This window comes from Bombina bombina, chromosome 7 (assembly GCF_027579735.1).
Source record: "Bombina bombina isolate aBomBom1 chromosome 7, aBomBom1.pri, whole genome shotgun sequence".
NCBI classification, from domain to species: Eukaryota; Metazoa; Chordata; class Amphibia; order Anura; family Bombinatoridae; genus Bombina; species Bombina bombina.
The window spans coordinates 401,728,795-401,746,294 of NC_069505.1; the positions used below are offsets into that span (position 1 = coordinate 401,728,795).

General features: G+C 41.9%; 1 protein-coding gene across 1 annotated transcript in view; it reads left to right on the plus strand.

Annotated features, from left to right (window-relative positions):
* The window catches only part of GNAI2 (G protein subunit alpha i2), a 164,484-nt gene that overhangs the window by 72,192 nt on the left and 74,792 nt on the right, over nt 1-17,500 (plus strand). Inside the window, exons 2-4 of the mRNA XM_053721166.1 lie at nt 366-408; nt 1,218-1,359; nt 3,169-3,329. Of these exons, the coding sequence (XP_053577141.1) occupies nt 366-408; nt 1,218-1,359; nt 3,169-3,329 (346 nt within the window). The remainder of the gene's footprint in view (nt 1-365; nt 409-1,217; nt 1,360-3,168; nt 3,330-17,500) is intronic.

The window sequence follows — 17,500 nt, forward strand, 5'->3', positions numbered from 1 at the left end:
TGTAATGTGGCAGTCAGATGGCTCTCTGAGTCGCCCAATGGGTATGAAGCCGGCCCGCTGATAATCAGACTGAGATGCTGCTTGCAGACAAGATTAAACCTGTCCTATTCAGTGTTCATTTATATTTCATTAACCAGAAATTGTATAGCTCAACAGTGGGAATCTGCTTAATTAATATATTGCATCGTTTAAATTGTTATGTACAAAGCTGCGTGCTGTTTATTGCAACTATATGTGTGATTATAAATGGTCTTGTTTAATAGAACACTTGTGTAATTGATATTTGTGGTGGTTAAAATAAATATGAAGAGTGTGCTGTGTATTTCCGCAACCTGTGATTATAACGTGGCTCTTTCTGTTCGTAGGTGCGGGAGAGTCTGGGAAGAGTACGATTGTCAAGCAGATGAAGTAAGTATACGCTTGCAATATATGGCCCGGTTACTTGATTTTGAATAAGTGGTCTCAAATGTAAACGAGCACCTTGCACTTCCAAATTCACAGATGTGATTGATATTTCCAGAGCTAGATGGCTACAAGAAGAACCCTCTTCTGATAATCTGATTGGTTCAATATGCAAATTCCTTATGAGTTTGATTGGTTGAATATGCTTGTAGCTATCAGGGACATTTACTGAGCAGTGATGCAGATTATTTAATAATGGTATGTCCATGTTCAACTTTAGTGTATTTTTGCGCTAGACCTATAAGTGGATGTTGTGATTGAGAGAAAGGGTTTTGCCTGATTGAGCTCTGACAGTTACCTAGTTTGCCATATGGTAGAGCTGTCTCTAATGGATTGAATACAGAGTGTTAGTGATAACAGATACAGAACGTTGTACTATAAAATATATGGTGCTAGGGATTTTGAGCCTGGCATAGTGAGGACATATACAGCACATGGCACTGCTAGGGCAATAATAGATGCTGCTAGGCTAGGTCAGAACTTGGTACAGTGCGGATAGATACATAACATGGCACTTCTAGGCCAGTAGTAGATGTTGCTTGGCTAGTTATTCAGAACCTGGCACAGTAAGGATAGATACATAACATTGTACCGCTAGTGCCAGACATATATGGTGTTAGGCTGTGTATTCAGGTCCTGGCATAGATGTACAAAGCCTGTCACAGTTAGCCCTATAATTGCAAGTCTAGCAAATCTAATGTTAAACTGCAGACCATATTATATGTCTATTAATCTGACTATATTCTCTTGTTTAGGATTATCCATGAGGATGGTTACTCAGAAGAAGAGTGTCGGCAATACCGTGCTGTGGTCTACAGCAACACCATCCAGTCTATCATGGCTATAATCAAGGCCATGGGCAATCTCAAGATTGATTTTGAAGACACAGCTCGAGCGGTATGAGGCTGGCATTACGCTGCAGTGCGCATGAGCAGCTACTGTATCATTCTCTTCTTCTACTTCATAAAGCATGCTAACATAACATGGTACAATACAGGCAACCAGACTACGTGTATATGCAGCTGGCCCCTCGTACATTACATATACGCAATCAATCCATTGTGTTTCTGCACTACAGACGTATATGTAAAGAGAGCTACAAAAGGGGCCAGAAGAAACTCCCATCCTCCTCTAACCATGTCCTCTTGATGCAAAGTGATAGATCTGAGGAGTTTGCATTTCATGGATTTAATTAGCGAGAGGAACAGAAGTCACTAAGGAGACATATAATCTAATTAGGAGCAGGGTCTGGGGAGTTAGTGCCCTTGTTAAGATGTGTTCTTGTTAGACTCAGCTCCTGATGGGATCTCTTTGTAAACACCAACCACCCCCAAGAGTCTAATATATCTCCTGTCCAAAAACAATGAACACGAGCTCTGAAAATGTATAGCAGCATTAAGTACCACAGCAAGCAGTATTAGTTAGTGTTACAGATAATAAACCTATAAAACTAAAAGTATAATGAGAAATCCGCTCCCAGAAATATATACAGGTAGAAACCCCTTTAGCCAAACTGCTTGGGACTGGAATAGGTTTGGATTTCACAATATTAGTCTTTTTTCCATCTGTAAAATGACAGGACCAGTAAATACAGTAGATTTGCATAACAAAGAAATACACAACAAAAAGACAATGAAAAAACACTTAGTCTGGTGACTCAAAAAGTGTAAATATGAAAAGACTGTGCACATTTTGTTAAAGGGACAGTCTACACCAGAATTTTTATTGTTTAAAAAGATAGATAATCCCTTTATTACCCATTCCCTAGTTTTGCACAACCAACACAGTTATATAAATACACTTTTTACCTCTCTGATTACCTTGTATCTAATCCTCTGTCAAAAGAACTGAAATAAGGGGGCAGTTTGCAGCCAATCAGAGCTGGCTCACCTGAACTCCACGTGCGTTAGCACAGTGTTATGTATATGACAAACTTGAACTAACACCCTCTAGTGGTGAAAAACTGTCAAAATGCCTTGAGAGAAGAGGTGGCCTTCAAGGGCTTAGAAATTAGCATATGAACCTCCTAGGTTTAGCTTTCAACTAAGAACACCAAGAGAACAAAGCAAAATTGGTGATAAAAGTAAATTTAAAAATTGTTTAAAATTACATTCTCTATCTGAATTTAAAGTTTATTTTGGACTAGACTGTCCCTTTTTTAATAGAAGAGCATATGTTATAATTATTATTATATTTTATTTATAAAGCGCCAAGAAATTCTGCAGCGCTGTCCATAAGCACAAATGATAAAAGTAAACAACTTTTCAATTTATTTCTGTTATCAAGTTTGCTTCATTCTCTTGGTATCCTTTGTTGAAAAGTAAACCTAGGTAGGCCTGAGAGCAGCAATGCACATCAAGAGGCATATATGTGCAGCCACCAATTACCAGCTGGCTCCTGGTAGTGCACTATTACTCCTGAAGCTACCTAGGTATGCCTTTCAGCAAAGGATACCAAGAAAAGGAAGCAAATTTGATAATAGAAGTAAATTGAGAAGCTGTTTAAATGTGCATGCTCTATCTGAACTATCAAAGTTTAATGTTGACTTTATTGTGTTTTTAACTCTGACACAGTAGTGACCTTTCCTTTACTGTTTTCCTCCTCACATTCCCTTCTGTGTCCCCCTTTTATTGTCACTCTCTTCGTACCTCTCACCCAGTTTGAAGTCCCTAAGCTTTGCCACTAATCTCGTTCCTTCCCCTGCAGGATGATGCCAGGCAGCTTTTTGCCCTGTCGTGCACAGCAGAGGAGCAGGGTATACTCCCAGAGGACCTATCTGGGGTGATCCGAAGACTGTGGTCAGACCAGGGAGTACAGGCCTGCTTTAATCGCTCCCGGGAGTACCAGCTTAATGACTCCGCTGCATAGTAAGTTTACCAAGCACCTCAGATGTCCTGGCACGCCGAGAGCTTATAAGTAGCTAGGGGTTTACAGTCCTGGTGGTGTTCTGCATATCCTGGTAACAAGGGGGCGTTTGTGGATGTATAAAACTGGCATTTTTCTTACCAGTTATCTTTTGGGCAGTAACTAATCAGAACTGTGTAGAGCAGATGCGCCCTCTAGTGGTCAATTTCTCTTTGTTCATAATTTGCCTGCAAATACGCACATATTTAAAGACCATTACAGTTTCAGTGTTTTTAACGCTAAGTTTCTCTCATAGTTTTAACTGTAGTTGATACATTGACCAGCCTTCCCGCATTTGGGGAGGAAACCGTATTTGTAAAATTATTCTGCATTTCAAGTGATCCTGTGTTAATTTTATTTTTAATGGATACGATTGCCACACTTTATAGGTCTGTTTTATAATCTGTGGTGTCAAATATTCTGTTTTATGAACTGTGCGTTAAAATGGTAACTCCTAGACGTCAGATCCTTCTTAAAGGACTAGTAAATACAGTATATTTGCATAATCAACAAACGCATGATAAGAAGACGATGCAATAGCACTTAGTCTGAACTTCAAATGAGTAGTAGATTGTTTTCTGACAAATTTAATAGTTATATCTATTTCCACTCCAAGTGCATCATGTGACAGCTATCAGCCAATCACAAATGCATATACATATGGTGACTCAAAAAGTATAAATATAAAAAGTATGTGCACATTTTGTTAATAGAAGTAAATTGGAAAGTTGTTTAAAATTGCTGTTTTATCTGAATCCTGAAAGTTTAATTTTTGACTTGAGTGTCCCTTTATTAGAATCTCTAGATCAAGAGAACTGGGCAGTTATGTTGAACGAATTTATAGAAATCACAATATTTTTAAGACCTGGTACAGATGTTATAAAGATTTGTCTTTTTTTGTTTTCTGTAAATGTTTTGCTATAGATGTGTAGTTTTGTAGAAATCATGAATATCTCTGTATGCACAGCTGATGCAGCAGCAGTGAGTATTAGAATATGGATTTGCATTTATCGTGTTCCCACATTCAAATCTACCACAACAGCTTTCTTTTTGCAACACGCACGCTGTTATTAACTCTCTGATGAAAAACCTCTATGCACTTATTCCTCCTACAAAGGAACGTTCTGTTACTATTCGGGCCTGACATAATTATGACTCGCCTTGGCTACTTACTTTGATTGGACGGTATTTTGAAAAAGTCCAAATGTAACAATATCGCTTTGAGAGAAGAAGGGGTTACTAATAATGGTATTTATCATGTAAAAGACAGTTTTGCATAAACGGCTCAGTTTCATTGCTGAGTGTAAAGAGATCTCCTGCCATGACCAAGCCTTGCACAGTTCCACATTTAAACAAAAACATAGAAAATATGCAAACTTCCCCTACCTGTGGGTTAGATTTCCCTACAGCCCTTGTTCTGTACGCTGTATAAACAGTAAATGCACTGCTGAGTAGTGTAGAGGGAAACTCGCACCTCAGCTTTATGCTGCGCACTACCCCCGACCTCTCTTTAAAGGGACAGTTAACACCTCTGTAATTACAAGATTTTTCTGCAGTCTTGCAATAAGGTCTTGCTAGGTAGGTTTCTAAATATTTTGAGTGTATTAATTGTTTGCTGCAGTTATTTTTCAATGACAAAATTTCACCTACCATTTATTTGAAGGAACACGTCCCGATTTGTTACCGGAGTAGGCGCATCTACACTCCATTTGCGGGTGTATGGTATATGCAAACAACCTGGTTACAAAAATACACATTTAAAAATGTCACTTAATTAGAGGGACATGAAACCCAAATGTAAATATTGCCTAAATGACACAAGATATTGTATCCTCTCTACAAAATGCAATTACAAATGCAAATACCGGTAGAAAACACTTTGTCTAAACTACTTGGGACCGGATAAGGTTTGGATTTCATAATAGTTTGTATAAAGTATAAATAACAGTATCTTATGTCATTTAGACAATATTTAAAGGACCACTAAATGCAGCAGAATTACATGATTAAAAAGACAATGCAATAACACATACTCATATTTCAAATAAACAGTTTCTGGCAAATTTTTTTTTCTCTCCCATTTTACGGCCCCTTGTATCATGTGATAGACATCAGCCAATCACAGACTAGTATACGTATACCCTGTGAGTTTCTGCACATGCTCAGTAGGATCTTGTTTACCAGAAAGTGTGTGTATATAAAAAGACTGCAAAAAGTGATAATGGAAGTAAATTGGAAAGTGTCTTTAAAACTACTGCTCTTTCTGAATCATAATAGTTTATTTTGACTGTATATATCTATACCAATATATAATTATGTATGTGTGTGTGTGTGTGTGTATATATGTATGTATATATGTATGTATATATGTATGTATATATATATATATATATATATATATATATATACTGCCTGCTAACAGCTCCTTAAGCAACCAGTGTTGACGAGTTTCACTGTCTGCTTTTTGTCCATGTCAGGAACGATGCTACAAGACTGTCACACTTGAGAGGCTGTGTTTCTGTTCCACAGCACGGATTTTTGTAAGATTGTTTCAATTTTACATATGTTGAAAACGCTGAAGACAGGGTCACAGTGTGGCTCCTTTTATCTTAATAGAATCTTGGGTCAATATCTCCTGAGGGAGGTTATTGAACAGTGGGGATTAATCAAATGTGATACTTTGATTTTATGCTGCTTTATATGTGAGATTTATCTGGCTCATAGACTGTTATGCGGTAACGGAACACACAGGTATTTGCTTTCACTTTGAACGCTGCGCAGCTTGTAGCTTGGCACGTTTTTTCTCATAGCAGGGGCGGTCCCGCTTTGCGCACCGGGTGTGGTCACACTTACCAAGCTAGCTGTCGGAGAAGACGTTTGTTTCTCTGTTTGCCTGGGTCTAGGAGGTGGTGAGTGCCCCAGTCATTGGGAGTATAAAGGTGTCGTTTTATGAGAAATAAAAACAGAATTTATGTTTACCTGATAAATTACTTTCTCCAACTGGTCACATGATCCCTCCTAGGCTCCGCCTTCCCCAGTCATTCGACCGACGTAAAGGAGGAATATTTGCATAGGAGAAACCATATGATACCGTGGTGACTGTAGTTAAAGAAAATAAATTATCAGACCTGATTAAAAAACCAGGGCGGGCCGTGGACCGGACACACCGTTGGAGAAAGTAATTTATCAGGTAAACATAAATTCTGTTTTCTCCAACATAGGTGTGTCCGGTCCACGGCGTCATCCTTACTTGTGGGAACCAATACCAAAGCTTTAGGACACGGATGAAGGGAGGGAGCAAATCAGGTCACCTAGATGGAAGGCACCACGGCTTGCAAAACCTTTCTCCCAAAAATAGCCTCAGAAGAAGCAAAAGTATCAAACTTGTAAAATTTAGTAAAAGTGTGCAGTGAAGACCAAGTCGCTGCCCTACATATCTGATCAACAGAAGCCTCGTTCTTGAAGGCCCATGTGGAAGCCACAGCCCTAGTGGAATGAGCTGTGATTCTTTCAGGAGGCTGCCGTCCGGCAGTCTCATAAGCCAATCTGATGATGCTTTTAATCCAAAAAGAGAGAGAGGTAGAAGTTGCTTTTTGACCTCTCCTTTTACCAGAATAAACAACAAACAAGGAAGATGTTTGTCTAAAATCCTTTGTAGCATCTAAATAGAATTTTAGAGCACGAACAACATCCAAATTGTGCAACAAACGTTCCTTCTTTGAAACTGGATTCGGACACAAAGAAGGCACGACTATCTCCTGGTTAATGTTTTTGTTAGAAACAACTTTCGGAAGAAAACCAGGTTTAGTACGTAAAACCACCTTATCTGCATGGAACACCAGATAAGGAGGAGAACACTGCAGAGCAGATAATTCTGAAACTCTTCTAGCAGAAGAAATTGCAACCAAAAACAAAACTTTCCAAGATAATAACTTAATATCAACGGAATGTAAGGGTTCAAACGGAACCCCCTGAAGAACTGAAAGAACTAAATTGAGACTCCAAGGAGGAGTCAAAGGTTTGTAAACAGGCTTGATTCTAACCAGAGCCTGAACAAAGGCTTGAACATCTGGCACAGCTGCCAGCTTTTTGTGAAGTAACACAGACAAGGCAGAAATCTGTCCCTTCAAGGAACTTGCAGATAATCCTTTCTCCAAACCTTCTTGAAGAAAGGATAGAATCTTAGGAATTTTTACCTTGTCCCAAGGGAATCCTTTAGATTCACACCAACAGATATATTTTTTCCATATTTTGTGGTAAATTTTTCTAGTTACAGGCTTTCTGGCCTGAACAAGAGTATCAATGACAGAATCTGAGAACCCTCGCTTTGATAAGATCAAGCGTTCAATCTCCAAGCAGTCAGTTGGAGTGAGACCAGATTCGGATGTTCGAACGGACCTTGAACAAGAAGGTCCCGTCTCAAAGGTAGCTTCCATGGTGGAGCCGATGACATATTCACCAGGTCTGCATACCAAGTCCTGCGTGGCCACGCAGGAGCTATCAAGATCACCGATGCCCTCTCCTGATTGATCCTGGCTACCAGCCTGGGGATGAGAGGAAACGGCGGGAATACATAAGCTAGTTTGAAGGTCCAAGGTGCTACTAGTGCATCTACTAGAGTCGCCTTGGGATCCCTGGATCTGGACCCGTAGCAAGGAACCTTGAAGTTCTGACGAGAGGCCATCAGATCCATGTCTGGAATGCCCCACAATTGAGTAATTTGGGCAAAGATTTCCGGATGGAGTTCCCACTCCCCCGGATGAAATGTCTGACGACTCAGAAAATCCGCTTCCCAATTTTCCACTCCTGGGATGTGGATTGCAGACAAGTGGCAGGAGTGAGTCTCCGCCCATTGAATGATTTTGGTCACTTCTTCCATCGCCAGGGAACTCCTTGTTCCCCCCTGATGGTTGATGTACGCAACAGTCGTCATGTTGTCTGATTGAAACCGTATGAACTTGGCCTTTGCTAGCTGAGGCCAAGCCTTGAGAGCATTGAATATCGCTCTCAGTTCCAGAATATTTATCGGGAGAAGAGATTCTTCCCGAGACCAAAGACCCTGAGCTTTCCGGGGTCCCCAGACCGCGCCCCAGCCCACCAGACTGGCGTCGGTCGTGACAATGACCCACTCTGGTCTGCGGAAGCTCATCCCCTGTGACAGGTTGTCCAGGGACAGCCACCAACGGAGTGAATCTCTGGTCCTCTGATCTACTTGTATCGTCGGAGACAAGTCTGTATAGTCCCCATTCCACTGACTGAGCATGCACAGTTGTAATGGTCTTAGATGAATTCGCGCAAAAGGAACTATGTCCATTGCCGCTACCATCAAACCTATTACTTCCATGCACTGCGCTATGGAAGGAAGAGGAACAGAATGAAGTATTTGACAAGAGTTTAGAAGTTTTGATTTTCTGGCCTCTGTCAGAAAAATCCTCATTTATAAGGAGTCTATTATTGTTCCCAAGAAGGGAACCCTTGTTGACGGAGATAGAGAACTTTTTTTCTACGTTCACTTTCCACCCGTGAGATCTGAGAAAGGCCAGGACAATGTCCGTGTGAGCCTTTGCTTGAGGAAGGGACGACGCTTGAATCAGAATGTCGTCCAAGTAAGGTACTACTGCAATGCCCCTTGGTCTTAGCACCGCTAGAAGGGACCCTAGTACCTTTGTGAAAATCCTTGGAGCAGTGGCTAATCCGAACGGAAGTGCCACAAACTGGTAATGCTTGTCCAGGAATGCGAACCTTAGGAACCGATGATGTTCCTTGTGGATAGGAATATGTAGATACGCATCCTTTAAATCAACCGTGGTCATGAATTGACCTTCCTGGATGGAAGGAAGAATTGTTCGAATGGTTTCCATTTTGAACGATGGAACCTTGAGAAACTTGTTTAGGATCTTGAGATCTAAGATTGGTCTGAATGTTCCCTCTATTTTGGGAACTACGAACAGATTGGAGTAGAACCCCATCCCTTGTTCTCCTAATGGAACAGGATGAATCACTCCCATTTTTAACAGGTCTTCTACACAATGTAAGAATGCCTGTTTTTTTATGTGGTCTGAAGACAATTGTGACCTGTGGAACCTCCCCCTTGGGGGAGGCCCCTTGAATTCCAGAAGATAACCTTGGGAGACTATTTCTAGTGCCCAAGGATCCAGAACATCTCTTGCCCAAGCCTGAGCGAAGAGAGAGAGTCTGCCCCCCACCAGATCCGGTCCCGGATCGGGGGCCAACATCTCATGCTGTCTTGGTAGCAGTGGCAGGTTTCTTGGCCTGCTTTCCTTTGTTCCAGCCTTGCATTGGTCTCCAGGCTGGCTTGGCTTGAGAAGTATTACCCTCTTGCTTAGAGGACGTCGCACTTGGGGCTGGTCCGTTTCTGCGAAAGGGACGAAAATTAGGTTTATTTTTGGCCTTGAAAGACCTATCCTGGGGAAGGGCGTGGCCCTTGCCCCCAGTGATATCAGAGATAATCTCTTTCAAGTCAGGGCCAAACAGCGTTTTCCCCTTGAAAGGAATGTTAAGCAATTTGTTCTTGGAAGACGCATCCGCTGACCAAGATTTTAACCAAAGCGCTCTGCGCGCCACAATAGCAAAACCAGAATTTTTCGCCGCTAACCTAGCCAATTGCAAAGTGGCGTCTAGGGTGAAAGAATTAGCCAATTTGAGAGCATGAATTCTGTCCATAATCTCCTCATAAGAAGAAGAATTATTATTGAGAGCCTTTTCTAGCTCATCGAACCAGAAACACGCTGCTGTAGTGACAGGAACAATGCATGAAATTGGTTGTAGAAGGTAACCTTGCTGAACAAACATCTTTTTAAGTAAACCTTCTAATTTTTTATCCATAGGATCTTTGAAAGCACAACTATCTTCTATGGGTATAGTGGTGCGTTTGTTTAGAGTAGAAACCGCCCCCTCGACCTTGGGGACTGTCTGCCATAAGTCCTTTCTGGGGTCGACCATAGGAAACAATTTTTTAAATATGGGGGGAGGGACGAAAGGTATACCGGGCCTTTCCCATTCTTTATTTACAATGTCCGCCACCCGCTTGGGTATAGGAAAAGCTTCGGGGGGCCCCGGGACCTCTAGGAACTTGTCCATTTTACATAGTTTCTCTGGAATGACCAAATTCTCACAATCATCCAGAGTAGATAACACCTCCTTAAGCAGAGCGCGGAGATGTTCCAATTTAAATTTAAATGTAATCACATCCGGTTCAGCTTGTTGAGAAATTTTCCCTGAATCTGAAATTTCTCCCTCAGACAAAACCTCCCTGGCCCCCTCAGACTGGTGTAGGGGCCCTTCAGAACCAATATCATCAGCGTCCTCATGCTCTTCAGTATTTTCTAAAACAGAGCAGTCGCGCTTTCGCTGATAAGTGGGCATTTTGGCTAAAATGTTTTTGATAGAATTATCCATTACAGCCGTTAGTTGTTGCATAGTAAGGAGTATTGGCGCGCTAGATGTACTAGGGGCCTCCTGTGTGGGCAAGACTGGTGTAGACGAAGGAGGGGATGATGCAGTACCATGCTTACTCCCCTCACTTGAGGAATCATCTTGGGCATCATTTTCTCTAAATTTTGTGTCACATAAATCACATCTATTTAAATGAGAAGGAACCTTGGCTTCCCCACATTCAGAACACAGTCTATCTGGTAGTTCAGACATGTTAAACAGGCAAAAACTTCATAACAAAGTACAAAAAACGTTTTAAAATAAACCGTTACTGTCACTTTAAATTTTAAACTGAACACACTTTATTACTGCAATTGCGAAAAAGTATGAAGGAATTGTTCAAAATTCACCAAAATTTCACCACAGTGTCTTAAAGCCTTAAAAGTATTGCACACCAAATTTGGAAGCTTTAACCCTTAAAATAACGGAACCGGAGCCGTTTTTATATTTAACCCCTTTACAGTCCCTGGTATCTGCTTTGCTGAGACCCAACCAAGCCCAAAGGGGAATACGATACCAAATGACGCCTTCAGAAAGTCTTTTCTATGTATCAGAGCTCCTCACACATGCATCTGCATGTCATGCTTCTCAAAAACAAGTGCGCAATAGAGGCGCGAAAATGAGACTCTGCCTATGATTAGGGAAAGCCCCTAGAGAGTAAGGTGTCCAATACAGTGCCTGCCGGTTATTTTACATTATTCCCAAGATTAAAATAATTCCTCAAGGCTATGGAGTATAAAATATGTTTATATATAAATCGATTTAGCCCAGAAAATGTCTACAGTCTTAAAAAGCCCTTGTGAAGCCCTTTTTTTCTTTCTGTAATAAAAATGGCTTACCGGATCCCATAGGGAAAATGACAGCTTCCAGCATTACATCGTCTTGTTAGAATGTGTCATACCTCAAGCAGCAAAAGTCTGCTCACTGTTCCCCCAACTGAAGTTAATTCCTCTCAACAGTCCTGTGTGGAAACAGCCATCGATTTTAGTAACGGTTGCTAAAATCATTTTCCTCTTACAAACAGAAATCTTCATCTCTTTTCTGTTTCAGAGTAAATAGTACATACCAGCACTATTTTAAAATAACAAACTCTTGATTGAATAATAAAAACTACAGTTAAACACTAAAAAACTCTAAGCCATCTCCGTGGAGATGTTGCCTGTACAACGGCAAAGAGAATGACTGGGGAAGGCGGAGCCTAGGAGGGATCATGTGACCAGCTTTGCTGGGCTCTTTGCCATTTCCTGTTGGGGAAGAGAATATCCCACAAGTAAGGATGACGCTGTGGACCGGACACACCTATGTTGGAGAAAAGATGATTTATTCTGTGTCCTACTGTTATTAGTGCAAGCTATGGAGGATTCTGATATGCTTGAGGGTATTCCCTCTATTCCTAATAGTAATACCTGTCTATATTGTGAGGAGGCCTTGGTATGCCCGCCCTCTCAACTATGTTCCATATTCATCAACAAGGTTATGTCTAAGAAGGTTAACCCCTTTAGTACTACTGAGCCATCCACATCTGAGGACTCGCCGTCCCGTGAGGTGCATACCCATCAGTCATCTCCCTCATCACATGCAGCTTCCCGTAGCACGCCTGATCTTCCATCTGGAGGGAGCCTTTTACCATCGGACTTTACCGCGCAGTTAAAGACGGCGGTGTCTAGAGCTCATAGTGCTTTACCTCGCCCTGCCAAGCGAAAGGTTAAACATAGCTCTCCAGTCCAGGGGTCATCCAGTGATTTATTAGATTTGTCTGTTTTTCAAGTATCCAAGGATGGGTCACACTCTGAGTCTTCAGAGGGGGAACTTTCTGGATCGGAGTCTGCTACCTTTTGTCCTCCAGCTGTGGAGGAGCCAGCCTTTAGATTTAAAATTGAACACTTACGTTTTCTTCTAAAGGAGGTTCTGTTGACATTAGAGGTTCCAGAGGCCAAGTTGCCTGATGAACCTTTGATCCCTATTGGATCTTCCTTTTCCCCTTCGTCTGCCTTTAAAAAATTATTACCGGTCCCGGACTCTCAGATGGAGTTGTGGGGTTCTGTCCCTAAGGTGGATGGCACTATCTCCACACTAGCCAAGCGTACTACTATCCCACTTGAGGATAGCTCGTCATTCAGAGAGCCGATGGAAACTTTTCTCAGAAAAATGTTTCAGCATACGGGATACCTATTTCAACCAGCAGCGGCTGTTGTCTCGGTTGCTGGAGCTGCAGCCTACTAGTGCGACTCCTTAGCGGATTTGATCGAGGTTGAGGGTCCCCTCGATATTATCCAAGAAAGAATTAAAGCCTTGAGAATTGCTGATTATTTTATTTGTGATGCAAACATGCAGATTTTTCGCCTGAATGCTAAGATCTCTGGTTTCCCAGTACAGACCTGTCTGGCGCTCAGGCTGAAGTCCTGGTCTGCGGACATAACTTCTAAGTCTAGACTACTTTCCCTCCCCTTTAAGGGAAATATTTTATTTTGGTCTAGGCCTGGACACCATCATCTCCATGGTTACAGAGGGCAAGGGTGCCTTCATACCGCAAGATAAAAAGAACAAATCTAAGGGACAAAGATCTAATTTTCGTTCTGAAAAGTCCCAACGTCAGCAGTCCTCTAAGCCTGAGCAAACCAAGAGCACTTGGAAGCCGGCTTAATCCTGCAATAAATCTAAGCAGAACAAGAAGCCCGACTAGACCAAGTCGGCATGAAGGGGCGGCCCCCAATCTGGTGCTGGATCGTGTAGGGGGCAGACTTTTCAGACGCTTGGTTCAGGGACGTGCAGGATCCATGGGTCCTGGAGGTCATAGCTGAGGGATACAAGATGGGTTTCAAATCTCATCCACCCAAGGGCAGTTATCTCCTCTCAAGCCTGTCTTCAAGACCAGAAAAGAGGGAAGCCTTTCAGGGATGCGCGCAGTATCTGTCCTCCTTAGGGGTCATTGTCCCAGTTCCTAACGCAGAAAGAGGTTTGGTATACTATTCAAACCTGTTCGTGGTCCCAAAGAAGGAGGAAACTTTCTGCCCGATTCTGGACCTAAAGTGCTTAAACAAATTTCTAAATGTCCCCTCGTTCAAGATGGAGATAATAAGGTCCATTTTTCCTCTAGTTCAGGAAGGACAGTTCATTACCACTGTAGATCTGAAGGATGCCTACCTTCACGTTCCAATCCAAAGGTATCACTTCCAGTTCCTAAGGTTTGCATTCCTGGATCAGAACTTCCAGTTCATTGCACTTCTGTTTGGTCTAGCTACTGCTCCACTAATCTTTACAAAGGTTCTAGGGGCTCTCCTGGCTGTCGCCAGAACCCAAGGTATAGCAGTAGCTCCCTACTTGGACGACATTCTGGTTCAAGCACCATCTTTTCGTCTAGCAGAGGACCATTCAGTATCTCTTCTCTCTCTTCTTCAATCTCATGGATGGAAGATAAACTTAGAAAAGAGTTCTCTTATTCTAAGCACCAGGGTAGAATTCCTAGATAATAGACTCGATATCCATGAGGATATTTCTAACCGACCAGAGACATTGCAAGCTAGCTTCGGCATGTCTTGCCCTCCGGACCTCCTTAAGGCCATCTGTGGCTCAGTGTATGGGGGTAATTGGTCTTATGGTGTCCAGCATGGACATAATTCCCTTTGCCAGGTGTCGTCTCAGACCATTACAGCTGTGCATGCTGAGGCAGTGGAACGTCGATCATTCGGATCTGTCTCAACAGAATTCCCTGGACAGCCGGTCGAGAGAATCGCTCTCTTGGTGGCTCTGTCCAGATAATCTGTCCCGAGGGACATCCTTTCTAAGACCATCCAGGAAGATTGTGACTATGAACGCGAGTCTATCAGGATGGGGAGCTGTTTGGGGTGCCAAGAAGGCACAGGGCCTGTGGTCTCAGGAGGAATGCTCCCTCCCGATCAACATTCTGGAACTTCGAACAATCTACAATGCTCTGAAGGCTTGGCCTCTTCTGGGTTCATTACGATTTATCAGATTCCATTTGGACAATATAACCTCAGTGGCTTACATCAACCTTCAGAGGGGAACGAGAAGCTCCGTAGCAATGAGCGAAGTTTCTCAGATTCTGGAGTGGGCAGAGGCCCACAACTGTTCACTGTCAGCGATCCACATTCCAGGTGTGGACAACTGGGAATCGGATTTTCTCAGCAGGCAATCCTTTCATCCGGGGGAATGTTCTCTCCATCCCGAAGTGTTGGCGGAGATCTGCAACATGTGGGGGACGCTGGAGATAGATCTCATGGCGTCTCATCTCAATACCAAGCTACCCAGATATGGGTCGAGGTCCAGGGAGGGATCCTCAGGCGAAGCTAATAGTTGCATTAGAAGTGCCTTGGACGTTCAGTCTAATCTACCTGTTTCCGCCGGAGAAGGGTCTTTCGGCCATTTCCCTGAGGGGACAGATTTTGGCCTTGTCTGTTTTACTGCACAAGAGGCTATCTGAGCTTCCAGATGTTCAGTCTGTTGTGAAGGGTCTGAATAGGATAAGACATGTGTTCAGATCTTTGGCTCCTCTTTGGAGTCAGAATCTGGTTCTTAAGGTTTTGCAATGGGCTCCATTTGAGCCTATGCATAAAATTGACATTGTTGTCCTGGAAGGTTCTTTTTCAACTGGCTATTGCTTCTGCGCCCAGAGTTTCAGAGATTGCCGCCTTGCAATGTGAGCCCCCTTATCTGTTGTTCCATTCTGATAAGGCTGTCCTACATACTAAGTTAAGGTTTCTTCCTAAGGTCGTGTCAGACCGCAACATCAATCAAGATATTGTGGTTCCTTCCTTGTGTCCTAATCCTTCTTTGAAGGAACGTTTGCTTCATAATTTGGACGTGGTTCAAACCTTGAAGTTCTATTGTCAGGCTACTAAGGAATTTTGGGAAGCGTAAGGGGCAGAAGGTCTCTGGGACTTCCTTGTCTTTTTGGTTAAGGAGTGTTATCCGCTTTGCTTATGAGACAGCGGTACATAAGCCTCCTCAGAGAATTACAGCTAATTCTATTAGAGCAATGGCTTCCTCTTGGGCCTTTAAGAACGAGGCCTCTATGGATCAGATTTGTAAGGCGGCTACCTGGTCCTCTTTACATACTTTTTAAAATTTTACATGTTTGATGTTTTTGCTTCTGCTGAAGCAGCCTTCGGGAGACAGGTTTTACAGGCTGTGGTGCCCTCAGATTACGGTCCGCCTCTTTTTATCCCTCCCGTTATCATTCAGTGTCCTCTGGAGCTTGTGTATAAGTTTCTCAACAATAAGGAATGAAGTCGTGGACTCTCCTTATATTAAGAAGGAAAACATAAATTATGCTTACCAGATAATTTCATTTCCTTCTGTATAAGGAGAGTCCCCGTGTTCTCTGATGGGCGGCCCCCTAAATTATATTTTTCTTCTGGTACCTTTTTATACCCTGATATTTCTCCTACTGTTCCTTGTTCCCACTGCAGAATGACTGGGGGATAGAAGAAGTCTTTGCTTCCTCTTGGTGGCCAGGTTCAGTATTTTCCAACAGTAAGTAATTAAGCCGTGGACTCTCCTTATACAGAAGGAAATTAAATTATCTGGTAAGCATAATTTATGTTATTGTACCAAAATACCATCAGATATATAGAAATATGTATTTATAATTAAATAGAACATATTCTGCTATGTGAAGAACATTGGAATGTGAAATATATTTTTTTTGTGTCCGCTTAGCGCACATGAGAATATGCGAATCAGGTTTGTGTCCAAGCAGGGTGTTTAGTTTAATTTTTTTTTTTTTCTCCATCGACTTCTAAGGGGGAATAGGTTATCACACGCGCAATATTCTAAGTTTTCAGAATGTGCTCAATCTTTTTATGTGCATACTCTCTGAGGCACCAGCTGCTACTGAGCATGTGCAATAATTCACAGTATATATGTATATGCATTTTTTTATTGGCTGGTGGCTGTCACATGATGTGGAGGGACAGAAAATAAAAATAACTTTGAAATGTGTCAAAAAATCTACTACACGGCTGTTGACGGGAGGGGAGCCATCTCCAAAACATCACATTTTTCACAAAAAGGGTGTGATTGCTTATAGAGGTCCAGAGAGTGCCTGCCTGGATCTTTGATGTATAAACATACACATATACACACACACACACACACATTGTGTAATACTTTGCAGTGTTATAACATTTTCTGTTACTTATATATGTTACTTAAAAGGGACAGTCTACTTGAAAATGTTTGTTTAAAAAGATAATCCTTTTATTACCCATTCCCCAGTTCTGTATAACCAACACTTATATTAATATACTTTTTATCTCTGTGATTACTTTGTATCTAAGCCTCTGCAGACAGCCCCCTTATCACAGTGCTTTTGAAAAGACTTAGACAATCAGTGCCGACTCATAAATATCTCTACGGGAGTGAGCACAATTTTGTCTATGACACGCATGAGTGTGTGTATGTATATGTGTGTGTGTGTGTGTGTATATATGCTAGATAGATACGTAGATATAGATTTCTTTTAAATTACTGCAATAAATTTAGTTTATCATTAGTTTGTACTATTTAGTATATTCTTTTTTCCCTTTTTTATTTTGTTATGGTTTACTTTTTGCATAAATGTATGTAACCTCCAGAATATTAGCTTTGTCCCTGTGTTTGATACGAATGACTACAGATCAACAGAAAATACTTTGTGAGCAAATGTTCATTTCTAATT